This window comes from Pyrgilauda ruficollis, unplaced genomic scaffold (assembly GCF_017590135.1).
Source record: "Pyrgilauda ruficollis isolate IOZ18807 unplaced genomic scaffold, ASM1759013v1 scaffold2, whole genome shotgun sequence".
In the NCBI taxonomy this organism is placed as follows: Eukaryota; Metazoa; Chordata; class Aves; order Passeriformes; family Passeridae; genus Pyrgilauda; species Pyrgilauda ruficollis.
Genome location: NW_024519206.1, coordinates 30,570,128 through 30,587,657, shown reverse-complemented (window position 1 = coordinate 30,587,657; position 17,530 = coordinate 30,570,128). Strand labels below are relative to the sequence as shown.

The window sequence follows — 17,530 nt, the reverse complement described above, 5'->3', positions numbered from 1 at the left end:
GTTTGTGCGGGGATAACTCCTCCAGGCCTGGAGAATCCAGGGCTGGAGCGAGGCCAGGCAGCGGTGTTGTGGTGCAGCAGCTTGTGAAGGCAGCATGGGGATATTGTGTGTGCCAGCTCAAGGAACAGGGAGGTGGTGAGCAAGTGCTGTGCTGCTGGCTGGGGTGGCTGTGGCCAGACTTCCTGGACACTTGAGGACTTTGCAGCCACTGCAGGTCCCAGACTTACTGAGCACAGAGAGGTGACCAAAGGCAGATGAATGGCAATGTGTGCCAGATGCTCCCAATGCAGACACAGGGAGGGACTGAACAGGCTGGGGTTCCTCTCCACAACCATGGTATCTTTGCAGATTAGCAACAAATCAAAGCTGCAGCCAAGGAAGTGGTAATTGATGGATGGGAAGTGGTTGATTTGGCTTTTTCTTGTCAGCTGTTTGATTTCCCACCAAACTTCTTCAGTGACCAAGAGCTAGAGTCAATCAAGCTCTGAGGCACCAGGTGGCCAGCAGATCTCCATATCCCTGAGGTGTTGTTCTGGCTAGTGGTAGTGCAAGGCTAATGTTTTTATATCATATGAAATTTGATTTGGCTTGTATTTTGTTTTGTGGAACCAGTAAACAGCAATTTCAATCTTCAAGCTGGGCAATGCTGTCTTTTTTTGATTAATTCTAATCCTCTCCCTGGTGTGCTGGGCTTTCATGTGGGTTGGGTCAGGTCTCACAAGTGCTGTTCATCCTGACAGCTCTTTGTGAAGTTCAAACTAAAGCACACATATATTGCTTCATTCTAAAATTGTTTATCCAAGATGCCTCTGCTCTGGCTCCTTAGCATCTCCTTTCTAAAAAGGCATTTGCTTTTCAGGTTTGTTCAAAAGCCACCTTGCCCAGTTTGCTGGGTTGTTGTTAAAGAAGAAAATGCTCACTCTTCTCTTCTTTGCTCTAGCTCTCCCTTCTCTCATACTCATGGCTCTTAAAAAAGCTTTTCAGTGCCTTTGCCCCTGGTGGATTTCTTGGACTCAAATTTAGAAGAAGAGATGGAAAGGTGTGGAACAGAGAATGGAGCGGTATAAGCTCTGAGCTATCCTTAGCTACAGCCTCTCTTAATCTAGACATTAAGCATCTCTATTACAGTGAATTCAAAACACTCTTTTGACTGGATGTTCTTAAGGGCTCCTGTGTTACTTCCTGCTACAGACAGGACAGTTACTTGCATTTTTTCTGTCCCTCAGACTGTGCCTCAGGTTTTGCAATTGTTTGCATAGGCAGTTTGGGATGGGACTGGAAATTGTTTGGGTTTGGGGAGTTTTTTTGTTAGTTTGGCATGTTTTGCTTATTCCTCAACTTGCTTGGTGATGGGAAATTCTCTAACTGATGGCACAGTCAAAATCTCTTGTTGTAGTCAGAGGAAACCGTGGCAGTGACTTCATCTGTTCTTCACCCTTCTGAGTGTTTTTCTCCCTAAATGTCCTCTCCAGAACTTGTCAGACAGTGCTGGTGCGAAGCAGTGGCTTCTTCTGAGTAACCTTCAATGTGAGCAGTGAGTCTCTTCCTTGAATTCCTAAGTTGAGTGGCCTCAGCTTTCTCATGAGCTTTGTAATGATAACTGTGAGGGTCCAAATCTACCTTGTAAGTGAAGTCGAGGGTGCTGCTGCTGAGCTTCACCTTTGCTGCTTCATCCTTTCTGATTCAGGCAATACCTTGTTGAGAAACTGGGGGGAAACTGAAGCAGCAAGTCTTCTCAAAGCTTTGAGAAGCTGACTTGTCCTAACTTTGGTCTGCCACTGTAAAACAAAGCTCAGTTTCCTGGCAGTTTGTTTATTTATTTCAAATTCATAATACCAGCACACACAGGGCATAACACATGACTTCTCTGCAACAGCAACTCTTTTGCAAGGTATTTATTTTAGGCTTCTGTTAAACACATAAATAAGCCAGCAAAAGAAAGAAATTACAATTACAACAATAATGAGGTAAATCTTAGAGAGAAAATTGTCTTGAGAGCACCCGCTTAAGTGAAACTGTCACTTTTAACAACTGTGTACATTCACAGCCACAGCAGGATGCAATCGATTAATGGCTCCTTTGGCTCAATGGGAGGCGGAGATGCAGCTGTCCCTGATTTTTAGCCTTCTTGCACACCAATGCTTCCCACTGGAGAGTGGTAAATGGGAATATTCTGCCCATCCCGCAGTTTCAAGGTGACATCCTGAAGGCACCAGCTGACATAAACCAAAGAAGATTTTTAACTTGTAGCAATCACTTTTAACATGGTCAAGTCAGTATAAAAACAGCTGGCTCAGAGAAACAAATAATTCCACACATTCAGTGCTTTTAAAAATTCTCTCAAGTGTTTTAAAACTTGGTTTGTGAGCGCCAGCTTCTGAAAGCTGTTCTCCCCATGGCATAGCCCAGATTTAAAGGTCTGGTATGCATGTTCCTATTTGTTGCAATTCAAACAAAAACCTGCCAGCTCTTCTTAGGACATTCCTTCCCTGACCCGGTGCCTTTTTTCCTCTCCATCCTGCGGGTGCATTCCTTGCTCCACTCCTCTCCAGCCTTGGAGTCAGACAGTGTTGCTAAGGAATTATTCTGGCTTGGAAGAGTTTGAACACTGTGTGATCGCTCAATGTGACTGCTGGAAAACCTGACAGGGTACGACAGTGGTTACTCTAAGAAGGAAAATTGCATTTGTTGGAGACTGAGGGGGAGCCTGTTCCTTCCTCTAAGCTCTGCTCCAAACCCACTTCTGAGAAACTGCTCATGCTGCTTTTCCAGCTGGAAAGGACTATTCTTTTGGGGTAATAAAATAGGATTTTTTCAAATGCTCCTGGCACTGGCCCAGCTCTGCTCTTGCTGGAGTCAGTGCTGAGTACATACAATTAAGTAATTAGGCTGCTGCACCTCTGTGCAATGGGTGCAGCAGGGCTCTGCTCAGCAGTCCTCTGACCAGTCCCCCAACCCAGACCAAGCAACCAGGCTTGGGGGTGACCTGTTCATTCTCCACAGTGCAGCCTGGGGGCTCAGCCCTTCTCTTGGTCACTTCAGGGCAGGCAAGAGGAATTTTGCAGTGCCTTGGCTGCCCTTGCCTCTGGGCACCCTCCCCATCCCTGTACTGCCTGCCTCTGGATGAATGCCACTTCCTCCTGGACCAAACAAGCTCACAGACTCCAAATTTTCTTTTTCAGTTATCTTCTCTTTTACAAAATAAAACACTAGGACATTCTGCACACTCAGAGTGAGATGCATTTCAGTAGCTCTGGTGCCTCAGCTACTCTTGCACAGAGCACTCAACTCCTGGTGCTATTTAGCTCCGTCTGTATCAGTGTGAGAGCTGCCCTGGAAAAGCACACGTGAACTCTGGAGCATCCCACCAGGGTGGCCTGCTTACCTGCTCCTTACTCACAGCCATTTTGCTGTTAGTTCCTCAGTGGGATGCAAGGGCACCGAGTCCTGTCTCAGCCCCAAGCGAAGCTATGCACAGGACCCTGCACCTGGGTGGATTTGGTGGAGTCTGACAGATTTATCTGCCACAAATCCTTTTACAAGCAGATGCCCTTTTTTTTTTTTTCTTAGATTTACAGAAACGTAAAAAAAACTAACTTTAAAACAAAACTCCAAGAGATGTGTATGCACTGCTGTAGTTTTAACATTTTGCAATCTTCAGTTATCTTCACAGTAACTGTGAACAAGAAATAACAGGGAATTGTCTGTGAGGAGGGGCTAAGGAGGAGTGAGGAGATCAGAGCTCAGGCACCAGGGAAGTGATGTGTCCAAGAAATGGGGCTGGGGACCCTTGGGGTTATGCCTGTTTATTAGGGAAGAGGCTAGGTCCAGTACTGAGTTTCTCAAGTCCCAGCCTAGTGTCTTTCTCTTCCTTCCCATACTTACTCAGAAGAGAAATCCAGTAAGTCACACTCATCTAATTATTAATAGAAACATCACCATATGGCTGGTGGCAGCTGAGTAAAAGTTTTGTAGCTTTTAGTTTCTAAACAGAGCTAACAGAAATACCTAACAAGAGGTTTGCATCTAGTAAATCTTTTGAGTTCATGTAGTAATTCTTTGCTCAGTTCCAGAAACCAGTTTACTGTTGACAAAGGAGGTTTTCAGGCTTCAGTATACTACGAAAATGTAAAGTCAATTCTATATGATATGGTATCAGAGTATCCTTCTACTATAATGCATCTGTTCTAGCACTTTTTTTGAACTATAAGGACACTTCTTGGATATCACAGAAAAACAAATCCTGTTTTTAGCTCACCTCATACAGCTGTGATATAATGTGTGATTCCCTTACTGCAATCTCTAATACCAGACCAGAATTAGGACTGCTGTTCAACAACCTCTGCACCTCTATGGGGAGGTGGGGTGGAAGGGAACCATGCTTTACCTTGGCTCACAATATTTGGATATGTACTGAGCCACAGTTTGCAGAACACACTTAACAGAAAGAAATGGCTCACGTTCCTCTTCTATTCACATTCAGAAAGATGGATTCAAAATATTTCTCAACTAACTTACATTTTTGTCCTAATGAAAATAATAACCTTTGACCAGACCTTCAGACAGCAGTTTCTGTTCGATCTGTGGGCATGACCTCAGCATCACACGTGACTAAAGCAAATACCCTGCTCTACTCTTTTCTCCTACTACTTCTTTCCCATTTCACCTGTAACCCCCCCAGGTACACACCACTGACGGGAGTGGTCCATCTCCGAGTCAATGTAGAGGTAGCCCGCCGATTTTGTTCCAGAGACCGGTAACTTTATCTGCAAATGTAAAAGCACATTAAAGATTCAGCAAAGCTTATGAAACAGACATTTACTCCTTCTAGTCAAAGAGCTCACACCTTTTTAACTTTTAACACTATAATTTATTTTTTTACTGTATTTCAGAATTGGACTGATCTAACAGCTAACACATGTGTGGCTACACAAGTATGTCTGCTCTGCTATGCATTAATCTCTCTCTGCCTAAAGAATGTACTGTGTTACAACTGCAACCCCTGGGGAAAACCACTGGCTCCCTGAAATATTTATGAGCAAACACCTTTCCTTACCAGAATGTATGGTCATTCAGAGGTGACTTGAACTGTCAGAGCTTCCCATAACCATTACAAGCCTGTATGTTGAGATCCTCTGCATATCAGCCCCTTAACACACACTGAGGCAATGAGATGTTCAGGTTTTTTTTTTTTTTTCAGTGTCACAAATTTTATCATTTATTTGTTTAACAAACAAAGCTGAAGCTGCAGCAGCAACCACGGCCAGTTGCACTGGGTTTAATGTCTGAATAAAAGAAATGTTTCAGGTGTAGCATTTGCTGGTGATGATGCAATCACAGAGAAACTGCCAGGTGCTTGCCAACAGACCCAGGAGCTGGGAATGTTGAGAAGTCATTAAATCGACCTGTGGTATAATGATGATTAACCAGTTTATTTCATGAGAACATTAATACTTAGGAGCATGAAAAAGTAGAGAAGAAAGTTGGGTGATTTGTGTCTTGGGTGAGGTCAGTAGAAGGCAGGGTTTGACTTCACCCTGAGTCACCCAAGCGACCAACATTCTTAAACAGTGACATAGGAAAACACCCGTGGGAAAGGTTATCTCCTTTTCAGTCAGTATATGACACTGCGTGGGGTTTTGCATGACTTTCTTCCTTAGATATGTTGCCTGGTGGAATCTATAAAACACGGAAAATGTTTTGGTCCAGGGTATCATGTAAGTGCAGCCTGGCTGAAGTGAAATGGAAATTAATTTTATGTGAGCTGGTTAAAGGTTGGGTTTTTTTTAATCTTATCCTGATGGTCATATTCCTTCATTGTATCATCTGGCCCATTCCTTAATGCCCTTTCTTGGTCCCTGGCATTCATAACTACCCACCAGTAAAAACAAAATTATTCCAATGTGATGAGGTACCCTAGTGAAGGACCTGGAGAGGTCGCTAGGGGCAATCGGTGTTAGCAAAACAAGGGAAGGGCATCCAGTTATGGACTAAGGGGTAAAAACTCCGATGGAAAGTACTCTTGAGGCATCAATGCCAAGTGGAAGTGGACTTGTGTTTGCAAGGTTTGCCTAGGCTCAGCCCTCAGCTGATACAAGGCAGCCTTGTGCAATACTTCAGCAGCCAGCACAGCATTCTCCGGTCACTGAGTAACCCTCACACTCAGTCTCAGGCTGGGGAGCTGTTCTCAATGACACAAGCTTACAGGTGCTCTTAAAAACCACACCATTTATGCTGTACCATGGCATAGCCTGTAAGAGGCTGTAAAACTGCTCTGAATAAAGCCCTAAAAACTAGCATGGGACATATCTGGGGGGTAAAGGAAGGCAGGTGCTATTTTAAAGCTGGATCTGATACGTCTCTGAAAATGATTTTGTGGCTTACAGTGTGAGGGGGGCACTGATCATCTTGAGAGGTTCCTCGGCATTGTGTGATGAGCCCATATAGCACAACACAGAGATGCTGCTCTTGCTGCTTCTAGGCTAGTAGATTTATGCTCTGGAAATCCAATCCGCTTCTAGATCAACCGGTATTCCATCCCGCTGCCTTCCAGTGCCCCCAGGTGACTCATGACCCGCTGAAAATCCCCTGGCTGATCTCTTGTCACCTGACATCTCGGGAAGCCATCCTGTGACGCTGCCCGCCCAGAGTTACCCGCGCTCTTTCTGTGTCCACGCGATTGCTCCCATCTGTCAGGCGGATGTTGTGAACCTTAAGAGGGGGGGCACCCAGGGCTGCCAGGGCATCAGGATTGCTGTTCAGCTGCTCCAAAGCTTGCTGGTAATACTGGGTCCTGGCAAAACTTTCTAGTTTTGAGAGAAACAGGGTAATGAGGAGACTGTTCACTTAAAATCAAAACATAGGCTTAAAAAAAAGACGTTTATCCAGACTACCACACCCTCCCTGAAATACAGTCCAAAACTATTAATTAGGAGAAATTTGGCTAAAGGAGGAAACACACCCTTACATCAGAGAAGAAAATGTTATTCAGCTCATTTAAGTGAAGAGGGCTCTGAACATAGCCTGTTCCATTCTGATCTACAGCTCAGCTTACGGCTGTGTCTCCCCACTTTTCATGCATTTGTAGGTTATCTAAAAGGAAGGGAAAAAAGGTACAAGGATGAATATCTGAAATGTTCTAATAAAAATTCTATTTTTTGTTTTTTTCTATTTGAGGTACATAAAATACTTCAAGAATGGAGAATATCTTGCAAACATTGAGAGGGGAACAGCTGCTGCTGTGCAACTCTAGCTGTGGTCTTGGTACAGCTTTCCAAGTGGCAGCCATGAAGTTACAACTCTGCTGGTGGATGCCTTAGAAGGGAGGTGCTGAGAAGCACCACTCGAGTTACTGGTCAAGCAGCCACAACAGCACTGCACACGCATGCTGCAGTGCTGGCACATGCAGGACAGTTGTTGCTCTGTATGGCTGTGAAAAGCTGTACCGTGGTTACAAACAGACAGGGCACAGCTGAGGAGCTGGAGACTTCCTGACCCTCCTTATGGAGACAGAGCTTTCCTTATTAACAGCTTTATGGCTGTCTTGCTGGGGTTCAGCTTAACTTCACTCTTTCAACATCAAGAAGGGCAGAGTTAAGCTAAGAGTGTGTAGTTGTTAAATACTACTCCGACAACTTTGACTTCACCTTTCAAAGGGTTTAAAACAAGGTGTAAGGTTTGTTTCTTGGTCTCTTGCCTGTCAGCATTAAACTTGGAGCATGAGGCAGAAAGGTGCTGCCCTTTCTCCCCAATTAGAGGCATCCCCTGTGAGTAGGGAGCATCCAGTTGGCATAGAAACAGCTTTGCTAGGCTGTCACCTGTGTTGGTCCTCCTGTGTCCCTCTGGTGCATGCTAAGAAGCTCCAGCTAAAGGGGTTGCAGCATGCCTGCCCTTCAGTACCTACAAATCATGGCAAACAGCCACTCAGACCATGTGAAAAATATATTGTGGTCATCCTGCAGGTTGGAGGAGAAATGGATTCTAATTTCCTGGTGCTCCTTCTCAGCTGTTCCTTGTTAGCACCTCATGCATTAGACATTAAATGCCCAGCTAATCCATTTGCCCCCACATCTTTCAGTAGGGGAGCTGAAAGCATGCTGGAGTTGGCTGAGCAGACTGCTTCCACGAGAAGGGTGTGGAGGTGATGAAAATAAGGAGAAATAGGATTACCTGAGTATTTGTACAAGCTTGCACAGAGATCACGTGCATGCAAACTTTCCTTCAGCCTAAAGGAAGGGAAGGGAAAGAATCCTTTCCCACTGCTCCCACAACTATGGAGGCCACTCGCTCCTCACTAGTCCATGTATGGGCCAGTTCTGTGCACTGGGCAGAAGGCACTGGGATAGCCCCAGGCAAGAGCCGAGGGAGAAAGGCTCTAAGTGTGGCTCCTGTGTCTGTTTAGAGGATAGAGAAGGACACACTTGGCTGCAGAAAATGTCCTTTCAGCAGCCTGGCTGGGTTATCAGGCAGCTGCTCAGTGGTCACTGAAATGACAAGAGGGCCCGAAGTAGCCATTGCAATGCGCCACTTGACTGCACAGCCAAGGCATGTGGGGAACCAGCCCTGGGGCTTGCTGTGTAGCACAGGGGGTGACTAACAGTGCTGAAGCTGAAAATTAAAAAATGCTAATGTCCTTGTTAAAGCCAGATTCAATATTTTAAAGCGTAAGGATCATATTTCTGTCATGTACTCCAGAGCTTGGGGGCATGAGCTGCCTAAAATTAAAGCCTGCTTTCCAGCCCTGTCTGATTTGTTATTAATATGTGTAAAATGAAGGGGAGGATTCAAAGCTTATCTGAGGGCTTGAGAAACAGGCTTGTCTACACTTTTTTGTGGCAGTATCCTCTGCTATCAGGGTAGGTGAAAAGTAATACCATTTGATAGCACCAACAAGGGAGAGGCATAGGGCCAAGAGGCCTATGGCACCCCCTGAGAGAGAGGCAAAGCTTATTTCTGCTCCGATGCTAACTATCTAACAGCAGTTTTAGAAAAAATAAACATGTATAATTTGGACTAATAATGTGGATTATTGGCTAAAGACACATAGCAACTAGAGATAAACAACTAGATATAAACAGCAACATCACCTGTCTAGCTTTTCTCTTTGTCCTGGTCTTCTCAGTACTGACTGTTCTTATCTGTACTTCACTGGGGAGAAACTCATGATTTCTTAGCACTTCACAGGTGTGCTGTGTTTAAGGGCCAGCACCACACAGAGATTTACAGATAAAACTGCTAGACTTTAACACCTTCTCACAGATGGTCCTCTTTTACTGCCCAGTTGCAAAACCTCAGTTAAGAAATGAAACCTGCATTACAACAGGTGAAGCTTTCACGTCACCATCACCCTCAGGAAACCCCCAAAAACCAGACTTTCTTCTGACCACAACAGCCTGCTCCCTATGCAATATGTGCCTCTGGAAATGCACACAGCAGCTCTTGGGGGAGCAAAAACCCTGAGGATGAAAAAAGTGGAGCACACAGAGGCAGAACCCAGAAGCTCTCCCCTTAATTTCATCTGCTTTTCACAACTTGCATGCTGCTATTTTTCCACTAGACAAAAGCCAGTGAAAGGGGCAGAGGAGAAATAAGGTTGCTAACAACACCAAGACTTACTTTGCATAAGATTATACATCACGATGCATCCCCCGCCGCTGAACAGTCCCATGAAAACAGCCATTTGCTGCAGTTTTCTCAGAGAAGCTGGCATTTTTCCTCCCTGAAAAGAAAAAGAGAAGACAGTTGTTGTAAAAGAAGAAAGCCAAAGGGTTACTTCCCCCCTCCTCCTCTTTCCTAAAAGCCTTTTCCAACCAGGCCTGAATGAAAGCGCAGCGCACAGGCACCGAGCTTGCTGGGGCCCCACCATGCGCCCAGAAGGAAGAGTGGTGAGAACAGAGCAAACCGGGAACCCAGCTGGGTTGAATGTGTTTATTCAACTTCTTTTAGTGATGCCACCACTTCACTAATTGCCGAGAAGAAAATGACCTCCCTGGCGTGGCCGGGGGCCAGTGCTGCGGCACTGTGGCGGGGGCTCCCGGTGCCCGTGTGTTTGCTCGCACACTGCGCGCATTCAGGCTCCGGGCACTGCATTTCTCTCTCGAGTAAACTCCTCTAAAGGAAACACGCTCGCAGCAGGGATGGATTTGGCCTTGAGTGGAAAGGGACAGAGCCAGGCCAGCACTGTGCCAGCAAAGATAATGGAGCCAGGGTGTGAGTATTCTCTTGTGTCAATTTTTTTCCCAAGCTGTGGATAAACAGGAAGTCTCTTCCAAGCTGTTTTTCTTCCTTCCTGTAACCCCCCACCCTCCCAAACTTGCCCTTTTAATGAGTCATAATTTTGACATTTGAATGCATGACCCAGCAGAATAAGAAACGCTTCCATAGTTTGTGTAAGAGGGGGACTGGAGAACTGAGCTAATGCTCCTGTCCACAGCAGGTTAGTAGGAGACAAGCTGAGTTGTCAGTGGGGGCGTAGCACTTTGCTTCAGGCTGTGGCAAGATCGGACTTGAACAAGCATCTGAGTATTGGCTCCTGCTCTTGATTCTCTTGGAGCTGGGATGGGAGGGAGGAATAGTCTTGACAGCAATTTAAAAAAAATAGCAAAAAGCCTTTCTTTTTCAATAGGCACAGAGGCATATGAATAATTGGGGAAGCTGTATGGGATTTCTAATCCCAAAGGCTTCACACCCCAATACTTGTCACACGACACTGTGACTTAAGTGCTACACTCAATGAGAGCTGATTAATAAACCAAGGCCCAAACCAAAATGTAACCAGAAATGTGACCTGGGCAAGACTGTTTGAGCCCTGTTGTGGAAACCACCTCTATAGGCATCCCTAAGGTATGTCTTAGTCAGGTACTGTTCAGCTGACAACCACAGTTGAGCAAGGGTGGAGACAAGTGTCAGAACTTCTTCCCGCGGTGGCCAGGTCAGGGTGATATGGGCAGCCTCCCTCTGCTCACCTCTCTGCTGACATGTCCTGATGCTGACGCTTGCATGCTCTAAATTGAGGGAAACTCAACTGCCCAGGGAAGTGGTCACAGCACCAAGCCTGTCTGAGTTCAAGAGGAGTATGGACAATGCTCTTGGGTACCTGGTGTGGTTTTTGGGGTGTTCTGTGCAGGGACAAGAACTGGACTCCATGATCATTGTGGGTCCTTTTAACTCAGCATATGCTATGATACTACAAAACTGTGAATGCAATTCAGGTATAAATTTCATCTCCTGCCCTGCTGGCATTAGCACTGAGTTGTAATGAATGCTATTCCCAGGCTGAATGCTTTCCTTATTAAGTAGTTTCCTTGATTTTTAAGAACCCTTAGTATTTAAGTTTACTGTTTAAATAATTTCAGAATTGTGGATGGCTAGTAGTGATAGCAACCCAGAGAGGCGTGTGGATGTTATGCCTATTTTATGCCCCAAAATGCCTAAACTGTGCCATTAGTATTGTCAGCTATCATCTCTCTCACTCCTGATCTGTTTCTATGATGAGTTTTTTTTCTCACTTCCCCTGGGGAACTTGAATGGCATGAGAAGTTACAGCACAGGAAATGTGCAAGTGGTTTTACAGAGAAACAGTGGTAGTCATTTCACAAGGACAGTGAGAACTTCCTGCTTGCCGCTTGTGTTTGCAACTTTCCTTAAATCCCCACAAAAATCTGATTAATAACCAAGTTTCTTATAAGATTCATCTGGCCAGGAGGAGGCTCTGACACCAACACCACATAACAAGGATGGGGAAAAAACCCCCGTGGTAACTCTGGAGGGAGGATCAGATATAACAGTTTGTGACCTGAGGCATTTGGTTTTGCCCCTTTCAAAGTTGTGGCCAGGCAAAATTTGCTTTCTGTGATTAAATTCAGGGTAATTGAATGCAAATGTCTGGGGGTGGGGGGTGATGCTGACAGTTTGCTGAGTAAGGGTGGGAAGACGGGGAGCTCTTGCACCAGCAAGGTTTTGACTGGGGCTCAGGGGACAGCGGAAATTAGAGGCTCTGCAAACTTGCTGTCAGTGGGTTTGAGGTTTGTTAGGTCTCACGGTTTGCTCACACCCAGACAAGGGAAATGCATGGAAAGAAAGAAAAGCTTATTGCTCATCAGTCACATGCTCACACACACTCTCATCACCACCTCCATTCCAGTCTGCAGTGTAGAGCTGGTGCCATCTGGCAAGGGAGCTTGGCAGCTGAGCAGTGGTGATCCCATTAAGCACTGCTGCCCCATGCAGCACGCCTGGCTGCTCCTAAGGTGCTGCCCCTGCCCACAGCTGTCTTCTGTTGCTGCTCCTGCTGAGGCAGAGATGTGGAGAGCTGAGGTGCACCCAAGCTGTGCACAAAGGTCTCCATTGCTCATTTTCCGTCACAGTTGGAAGCCCATGGGCTGGACCACCCCACCCCTGTCTAGCTTTTGATGCTCTGGTCCCACTTGTTTCTCAGCTGTTTTCCCAAGCCAATCCTGTAACAGCACACTGTGGGAAAAGGTTCAGAGCTACACATTTTAACAAGCCTCTCAAGACTGCAAACCTTCTCACTGATCCCACAATTCCTTGCCAGCCTCCAAAACCAAGGACAGAATTGACTTTGGAGCCCACAGCATCCCCCACAGAGGGGCTGCTGCTTCCTCTCCCTGCCATCCTGGTCCCTTGTGGAATGGATGCTTGAATATTTCAGCCTTGAGCATCCTTTGGCACACAGCTGCCAATGACTTCTGAATGGTGACAGCTTGCGGAAGACCAAAACGTATTAAGGCTCTGTTGTCTGCAAGGACTCGTCAGTTGGATTTCTGTCCTGTGGCCAACTGTGTTTGCTGCTCTGTTGGCTGCTCTGCTGAAGTGCCATGGGAGTGGCTCACTAAGGAAGGGAAGCAGAGTCATGCCCAAGGTGTGTCTCCTGTCCTGAGCCTTTGTGAACATGACACATGGCTTGCGAAGTGTAGGGGCTCTCCCAGGGAAGGACCAAATCCCCTCCACTTTGTTTGCCACAAAGGAATCAACTCTAAGTATTTGAGAGAATTTTATAGATACAGCATGCAATTGCCTCCTAAGGAGGAAGTTCATGCTGCTATCTGCGGTGATCTTCCCTGAGAACTGTTATATCTCTAAAAGAGTATGCAAGTCAACTGGGGGAAAAACAGACTTTTCCACAGCCAGTAATGAAAAAAGCACAATTTCCAAGCTATGCTGTTCTGCAGACACATCTTTTCCTCCATGTTATTTGCAGTGGTAAGAAAGATTAAGTGGAGGTTAGCACTCACAAAAACGCTGAAGCCACAGTTACCAATAAGAGACCTTAAATCGTTGTAAGTAGTGTTCTCAAAACATAACTGTTAAAGAGCAGAACACCCTAATAATGATGATGTTCATTTTGTGCCTCAAAAATAGCAGGATATGGAGGAGAGGGCTTGACTTTGAAGCTAAGTGGGACACAGCCTGTTAACAAGATTTAACAAACTCCCAGGGTCACATGTGAAATGGTGGGTTATTGCAACACTAAAGGCTGTTTTAAATTAGACTTTGTTTTCTCCACAGAGGATCTTCTAAAAATAGGCTGGCTTAAGAGAGTTTCCTTTATTTTGGCAAATTTGGGTTTTCTGTTTGGTCTCTGAAATTTGTGTGGCAGAAGTTGGTCTTGGGCATCTCCACCAAAGGCAGGTATTGGAGAAGAAGAACATTTTCACCATAAACATTAATTTTATTTTCCCTGGAATTGAGTAAGGGAGCTGGGGCTAGGAGTAGGTTCTATGGGGAAGGCATTTCCTCCTCCTTCTCCTTGTCCTTGTCTTCCTCCTGGTGCTACGAAACTCCACCAGCACCTCCAGCCTCTTGGTGCTACTACAGACCAAACAGCAAACAGTAATACTGCTCTGAAACAAGAGAGAAGCAACTTGATCAATGCAAACTTGGTGTGATCACTGCTGCCTGTCTCAATCTGGGCCACTGCCCACCCACCTGGCCAGGACAATATAGCACCAGGCCACCAACACAAGCAATTGGGAGCCTTTAAACCACCTTGAATAGCTGCAGTCCTGAGGTGTTGCACTGACACACTAAATAGGTGCAGCAAAAGACTACTATCAAATTAAATTAAAATTTATCAATAGACCTGAACACAGACCTGAACATCTAACTTCAAGGCTGGAATTGCTGCTGACCCTTCTGCAGTGGAAGTCTCCCTGGGCTGGTGGGTTTTTAATTGGCCTTGGGCACAGCTTTTCAGCAAACCACCCAGGAAGTCACAGGACATGAAGGGAATGTCAGGCAAACCACACATGAGCACACACTTGTATTTCACATTCTTGCTTTCTTGCCCATCTATTGATCTCCTAAGATCCATAAGGCAGGCATCTGGGTGTAAACCAATTTCTATACTAATAAGATACTAGGGCAACATTTTAGACACATCTTTTTGACATTCACTGTCTACAACATCCCTTCATCATCAGTACTCTCACCAAAACAGGACAGTACAGCAGAAGTGTTCTGACAGGATCTCAGCATATTATTTTTCCCTTTTTTTCTGGAAATAGCCTCAACATATTATTTACCTCATTTATGAGAGGTAACAGCACAAATTTTTGACCCTGCCAGCATGTTCAGAAGCATCAAAGACTTTGCATGTACAGAGTGCCTTCAACAAGACCTCAGAAACTTGTAGTAAAGTCTGCTTTTCTTCTTTTTCCCCCTCAGTTCAAATGCACTTAAAACACATATTCTGGCATTTAGGCAGGTACAACATCTTTTTTGACAGCTTTGAAATAGTCTCTTCCAGGATCTCCTTGTGAAACAGTTCCTAGATTTGTGTAGCTGGCCCTGGTGAGAATGCTTTAAGGGACCCACTCTATATATGAGAAAGACTACTGGCAAGAAAGCCCAGAAAGACTGTTAAGTTTGTTTTCTGCCTTTGCTACTAACTAATTAACAAGGCAAGAGAAAGTAGTCAATAAAGTGATTAAGGACTCTAAACAGTCACCTCATTCTTGTACCACTTCTGCAGTACACACTACAAAGCAGTTGGTCTTCTCAGTCAGCACAAAACCTGCATGATGCCTTCAGATATCTAAGTTTCATTTCATTTTTCTCCTCTCTTTGGCACTCTTATTTTCATGTTTCTATTCTATTTACAGAATAAAATTTCTGTTCTGCTGTCACAGACAACTTCCCTTTGTGCTCTTAAGCTGCACTGTCTCATCTGGTTTGCGCACCTGCACTGCATTTCTCTTCCTCCTGCCCACCCATATTCACCCCTCTATGTGCCCTCTTCCCTGAAGAATATTGCACCACCACCGTGGTGCTGAGCAGACACAAGCTGTGGGACCACCACTCCTATTGTCCAAGGAGTCCTGCTGTCTCCTGCTGTCCCTCAGTTTCTCTCTCTGTGAATAGAGCCTGTCCTCCTAACTGTGGGTAACAAAGGTGGATGCCAAAATCCTTCATTGGTTTTCTCTAAGTTGGAAAGATGCTACAGCCTAGTTTTTCCAGTCTTTTTGAAGGCCAGGCCCATGTGCCAGCAGTTCAGATCCTGCTCCAGATCACTCTCCAACACAACTAGAGCTGCCCCTACTTTGTACTGAAATACAAGGGATATATCGCAGAAAAAAGGCACAACCAGGGCGTATTATTAGAGAACCAGGATAATTATACCTACAGTGTGACCCATTTTTGCTGCTATTGGAGGATGGCATTATAGGTTAATGCCTAACAATCTGTCATTAACATCTCTAATTGTATGTTTCTGTAATTGGACACCATGGAGGGGGGAAGAAGGTGTCAATGTTCATCTTTCACATTTTAGAGGTGACTTGCAAAGGATTTAAGAGTAAGAATTCATAAGTAGGGTAAATGAAAAGTTGCATCCAAGGTGCAAGAAGAAAAGATTAGTGATGTTTACAGGTTTAACAGTGAGTGGTTTACCTGAGAAAGCTGTGGGACAGCTTCTTGGTTTCCTTGCTGCTGGGAGTGAGGTCATGAATTCGGCAATCCGAAGTTCAAAGGAATTGCTTTATGCTGTCCCTGTGCCTCTGCACAGCCTACAACACAACAGGCCAACTTCCAAATGGGCATGTTAAAACAAAAGAATCGTATAAAGAAACAGCAAATAGAGTCCTTTGGCTGCCTCATGCTGTCATGATGAGACAGAATAACACTCTGTGCTTGGCAGAAAGGGACTGTCAAGCCAGTGAGATTCTCAGTTTGATGTGTGTTTCCCATATATAATTGCCTAGAATAAGTTCACTTAGACCTGCAACATAAGGGAGCAGGGAAGAGTACAAAATCATTTCTCATGGAAAGAGTTTGCAATTCTTTCTATGCAGTGGTAATTACTTCTTTTTCTTAGCAGTTTGTGGGCATTTATCTATGTCCAATACACTCATTATACTGAAGACATTGACAAAATCTCAAAACTAAAATCAATATCCAATCTAGCTTTAAGTCAACTTACTAAATCCTGAGATGTGTGAAAGAATCAAAAACCACCAGGAATCTGTGATAACTTTCTTGGCCAACAGGTGACATTTTATCTTGTAAAAGGAAAATAAAATGGTCTCAGAACTTCACCCAAGTACTGCAGATGTCATTGGGCTAGGAACTCTGTGTGGCTATGTTAAAAACCTGGAAGTTTACCAATCCAATCGTGATAAGGCTTATGTTTGTAGTCTTTCTGACTTCAATAATATCATCCACATGCCCACATTAAACAGGCATGCAGTAGACAGTGATCTAAAGGTACTGAATGCCAGGGGAGGCAGTCACAGGGGAAAAATGTTTAAAGCAGGAACATAGTGTACATCACATGATGCTTGCTCCCTTGCTTGCCTCCGGGAATGAGGGGGTAAAAGATGTGGTGTGGTCTGCTCTGCTGTGGTCAGCGAGAGCCTGATTTACAAAGCTTTTAAAAATATTGCTGGAAGTGAGAAGGTCTGCAGTCTTGTGCCCAAACACCTTGCTGATCTAATGCTTTTTATTATATAGTATTACAGCAGTACATACTTTTGGCACTCAACAAACATCCCACTCCTATTCTTACTTCCTACTGAAAACCAAAACTTTAAAAAAATGCTACCCTAATTCCTCTCAGATGGGGTAACTTTATTTGAAGTGCCCTTTTTTATACCCTCACAGCATGGCCTCTCCTTCAGAAAATAAGGACTCTACTCTTCTGAAAGTGTGTGTGACCCTTTTAAATGTGTGTGATCAACACTTACAGCCCAAAGCTTTAAAGAAAACTAATTACTTTGGAACATCTTGGACACCTGGATCAGTTCCAGAAGTTGGTCCTTGCCCATATGAACAGAACTGGTTCAGTATCAGCTAAATCTATTAACACAAATTAGGATCTGGGGAAAAGCTAACCTCAAAGACTCGTGACTTTTTAATAAGCACTGGGGACCAAAATCAGCACAAGATCAGCTGGGATTCTGACCTAGAAACATTCTATTATCAGAAAGACAAAAAAGGGAAAAATAATTATGATGGGAACCATTAAAAATAAAAGAAAAAAAAGAAGTTCCCATAGTACTTGAGGTTTTCTGTT

At 44.7% G+C, this 17,530-nt stretch overlaps 1 protein-coding gene across 6 annotated transcripts in view; it reads right to left on the bottom strand.

Annotated features, from left to right (window-relative positions):
- Nucleotides 1–1,882: 1,882 nt before the first annotated feature.
- LOC121353154 (cytochrome c oxidase assembly factor 1 homolog) overlaps nucleotides 1,883–17,530 on the bottom strand; it is a 52,176-nt gene continuing 36,528 nt past the window's right edge. For 4 of the 6 annotated variants that reach the window (XM_041466747.1, XM_041466746.1, XM_041466750.1 and 1 more), the window contains 4 exons: nucleotides 9,616–9,718; nucleotides 6,655–6,806; nucleotides 4,690–4,766; nucleotides 1,883–2,216 (listed from right to left, as the gene is read on the bottom strand). In XM_041466747.1, coding sequence (XP_041322681.1) covers nucleotides 2,120–2,216; nucleotides 4,690–4,766; nucleotides 6,655–6,806; nucleotides 9,616–9,709 — 420 coding nt within the window. In that variant the 5' untranslated portion in view covers nucleotides 9,710–9,718 and the 3' untranslated portion in view covers nucleotides 1,883–2,119. Of the gene's footprint in view, nucleotides 2,217–4,689; nucleotides 4,767–6,654; nucleotides 6,807–9,615; nucleotides 9,719–15,909; nucleotides 16,045–17,530 lie in introns of all 6 variants that reach the window. The other 2 variants (XM_041466751.1, XM_041466748.1) reach the window with 2 other exon arrangements.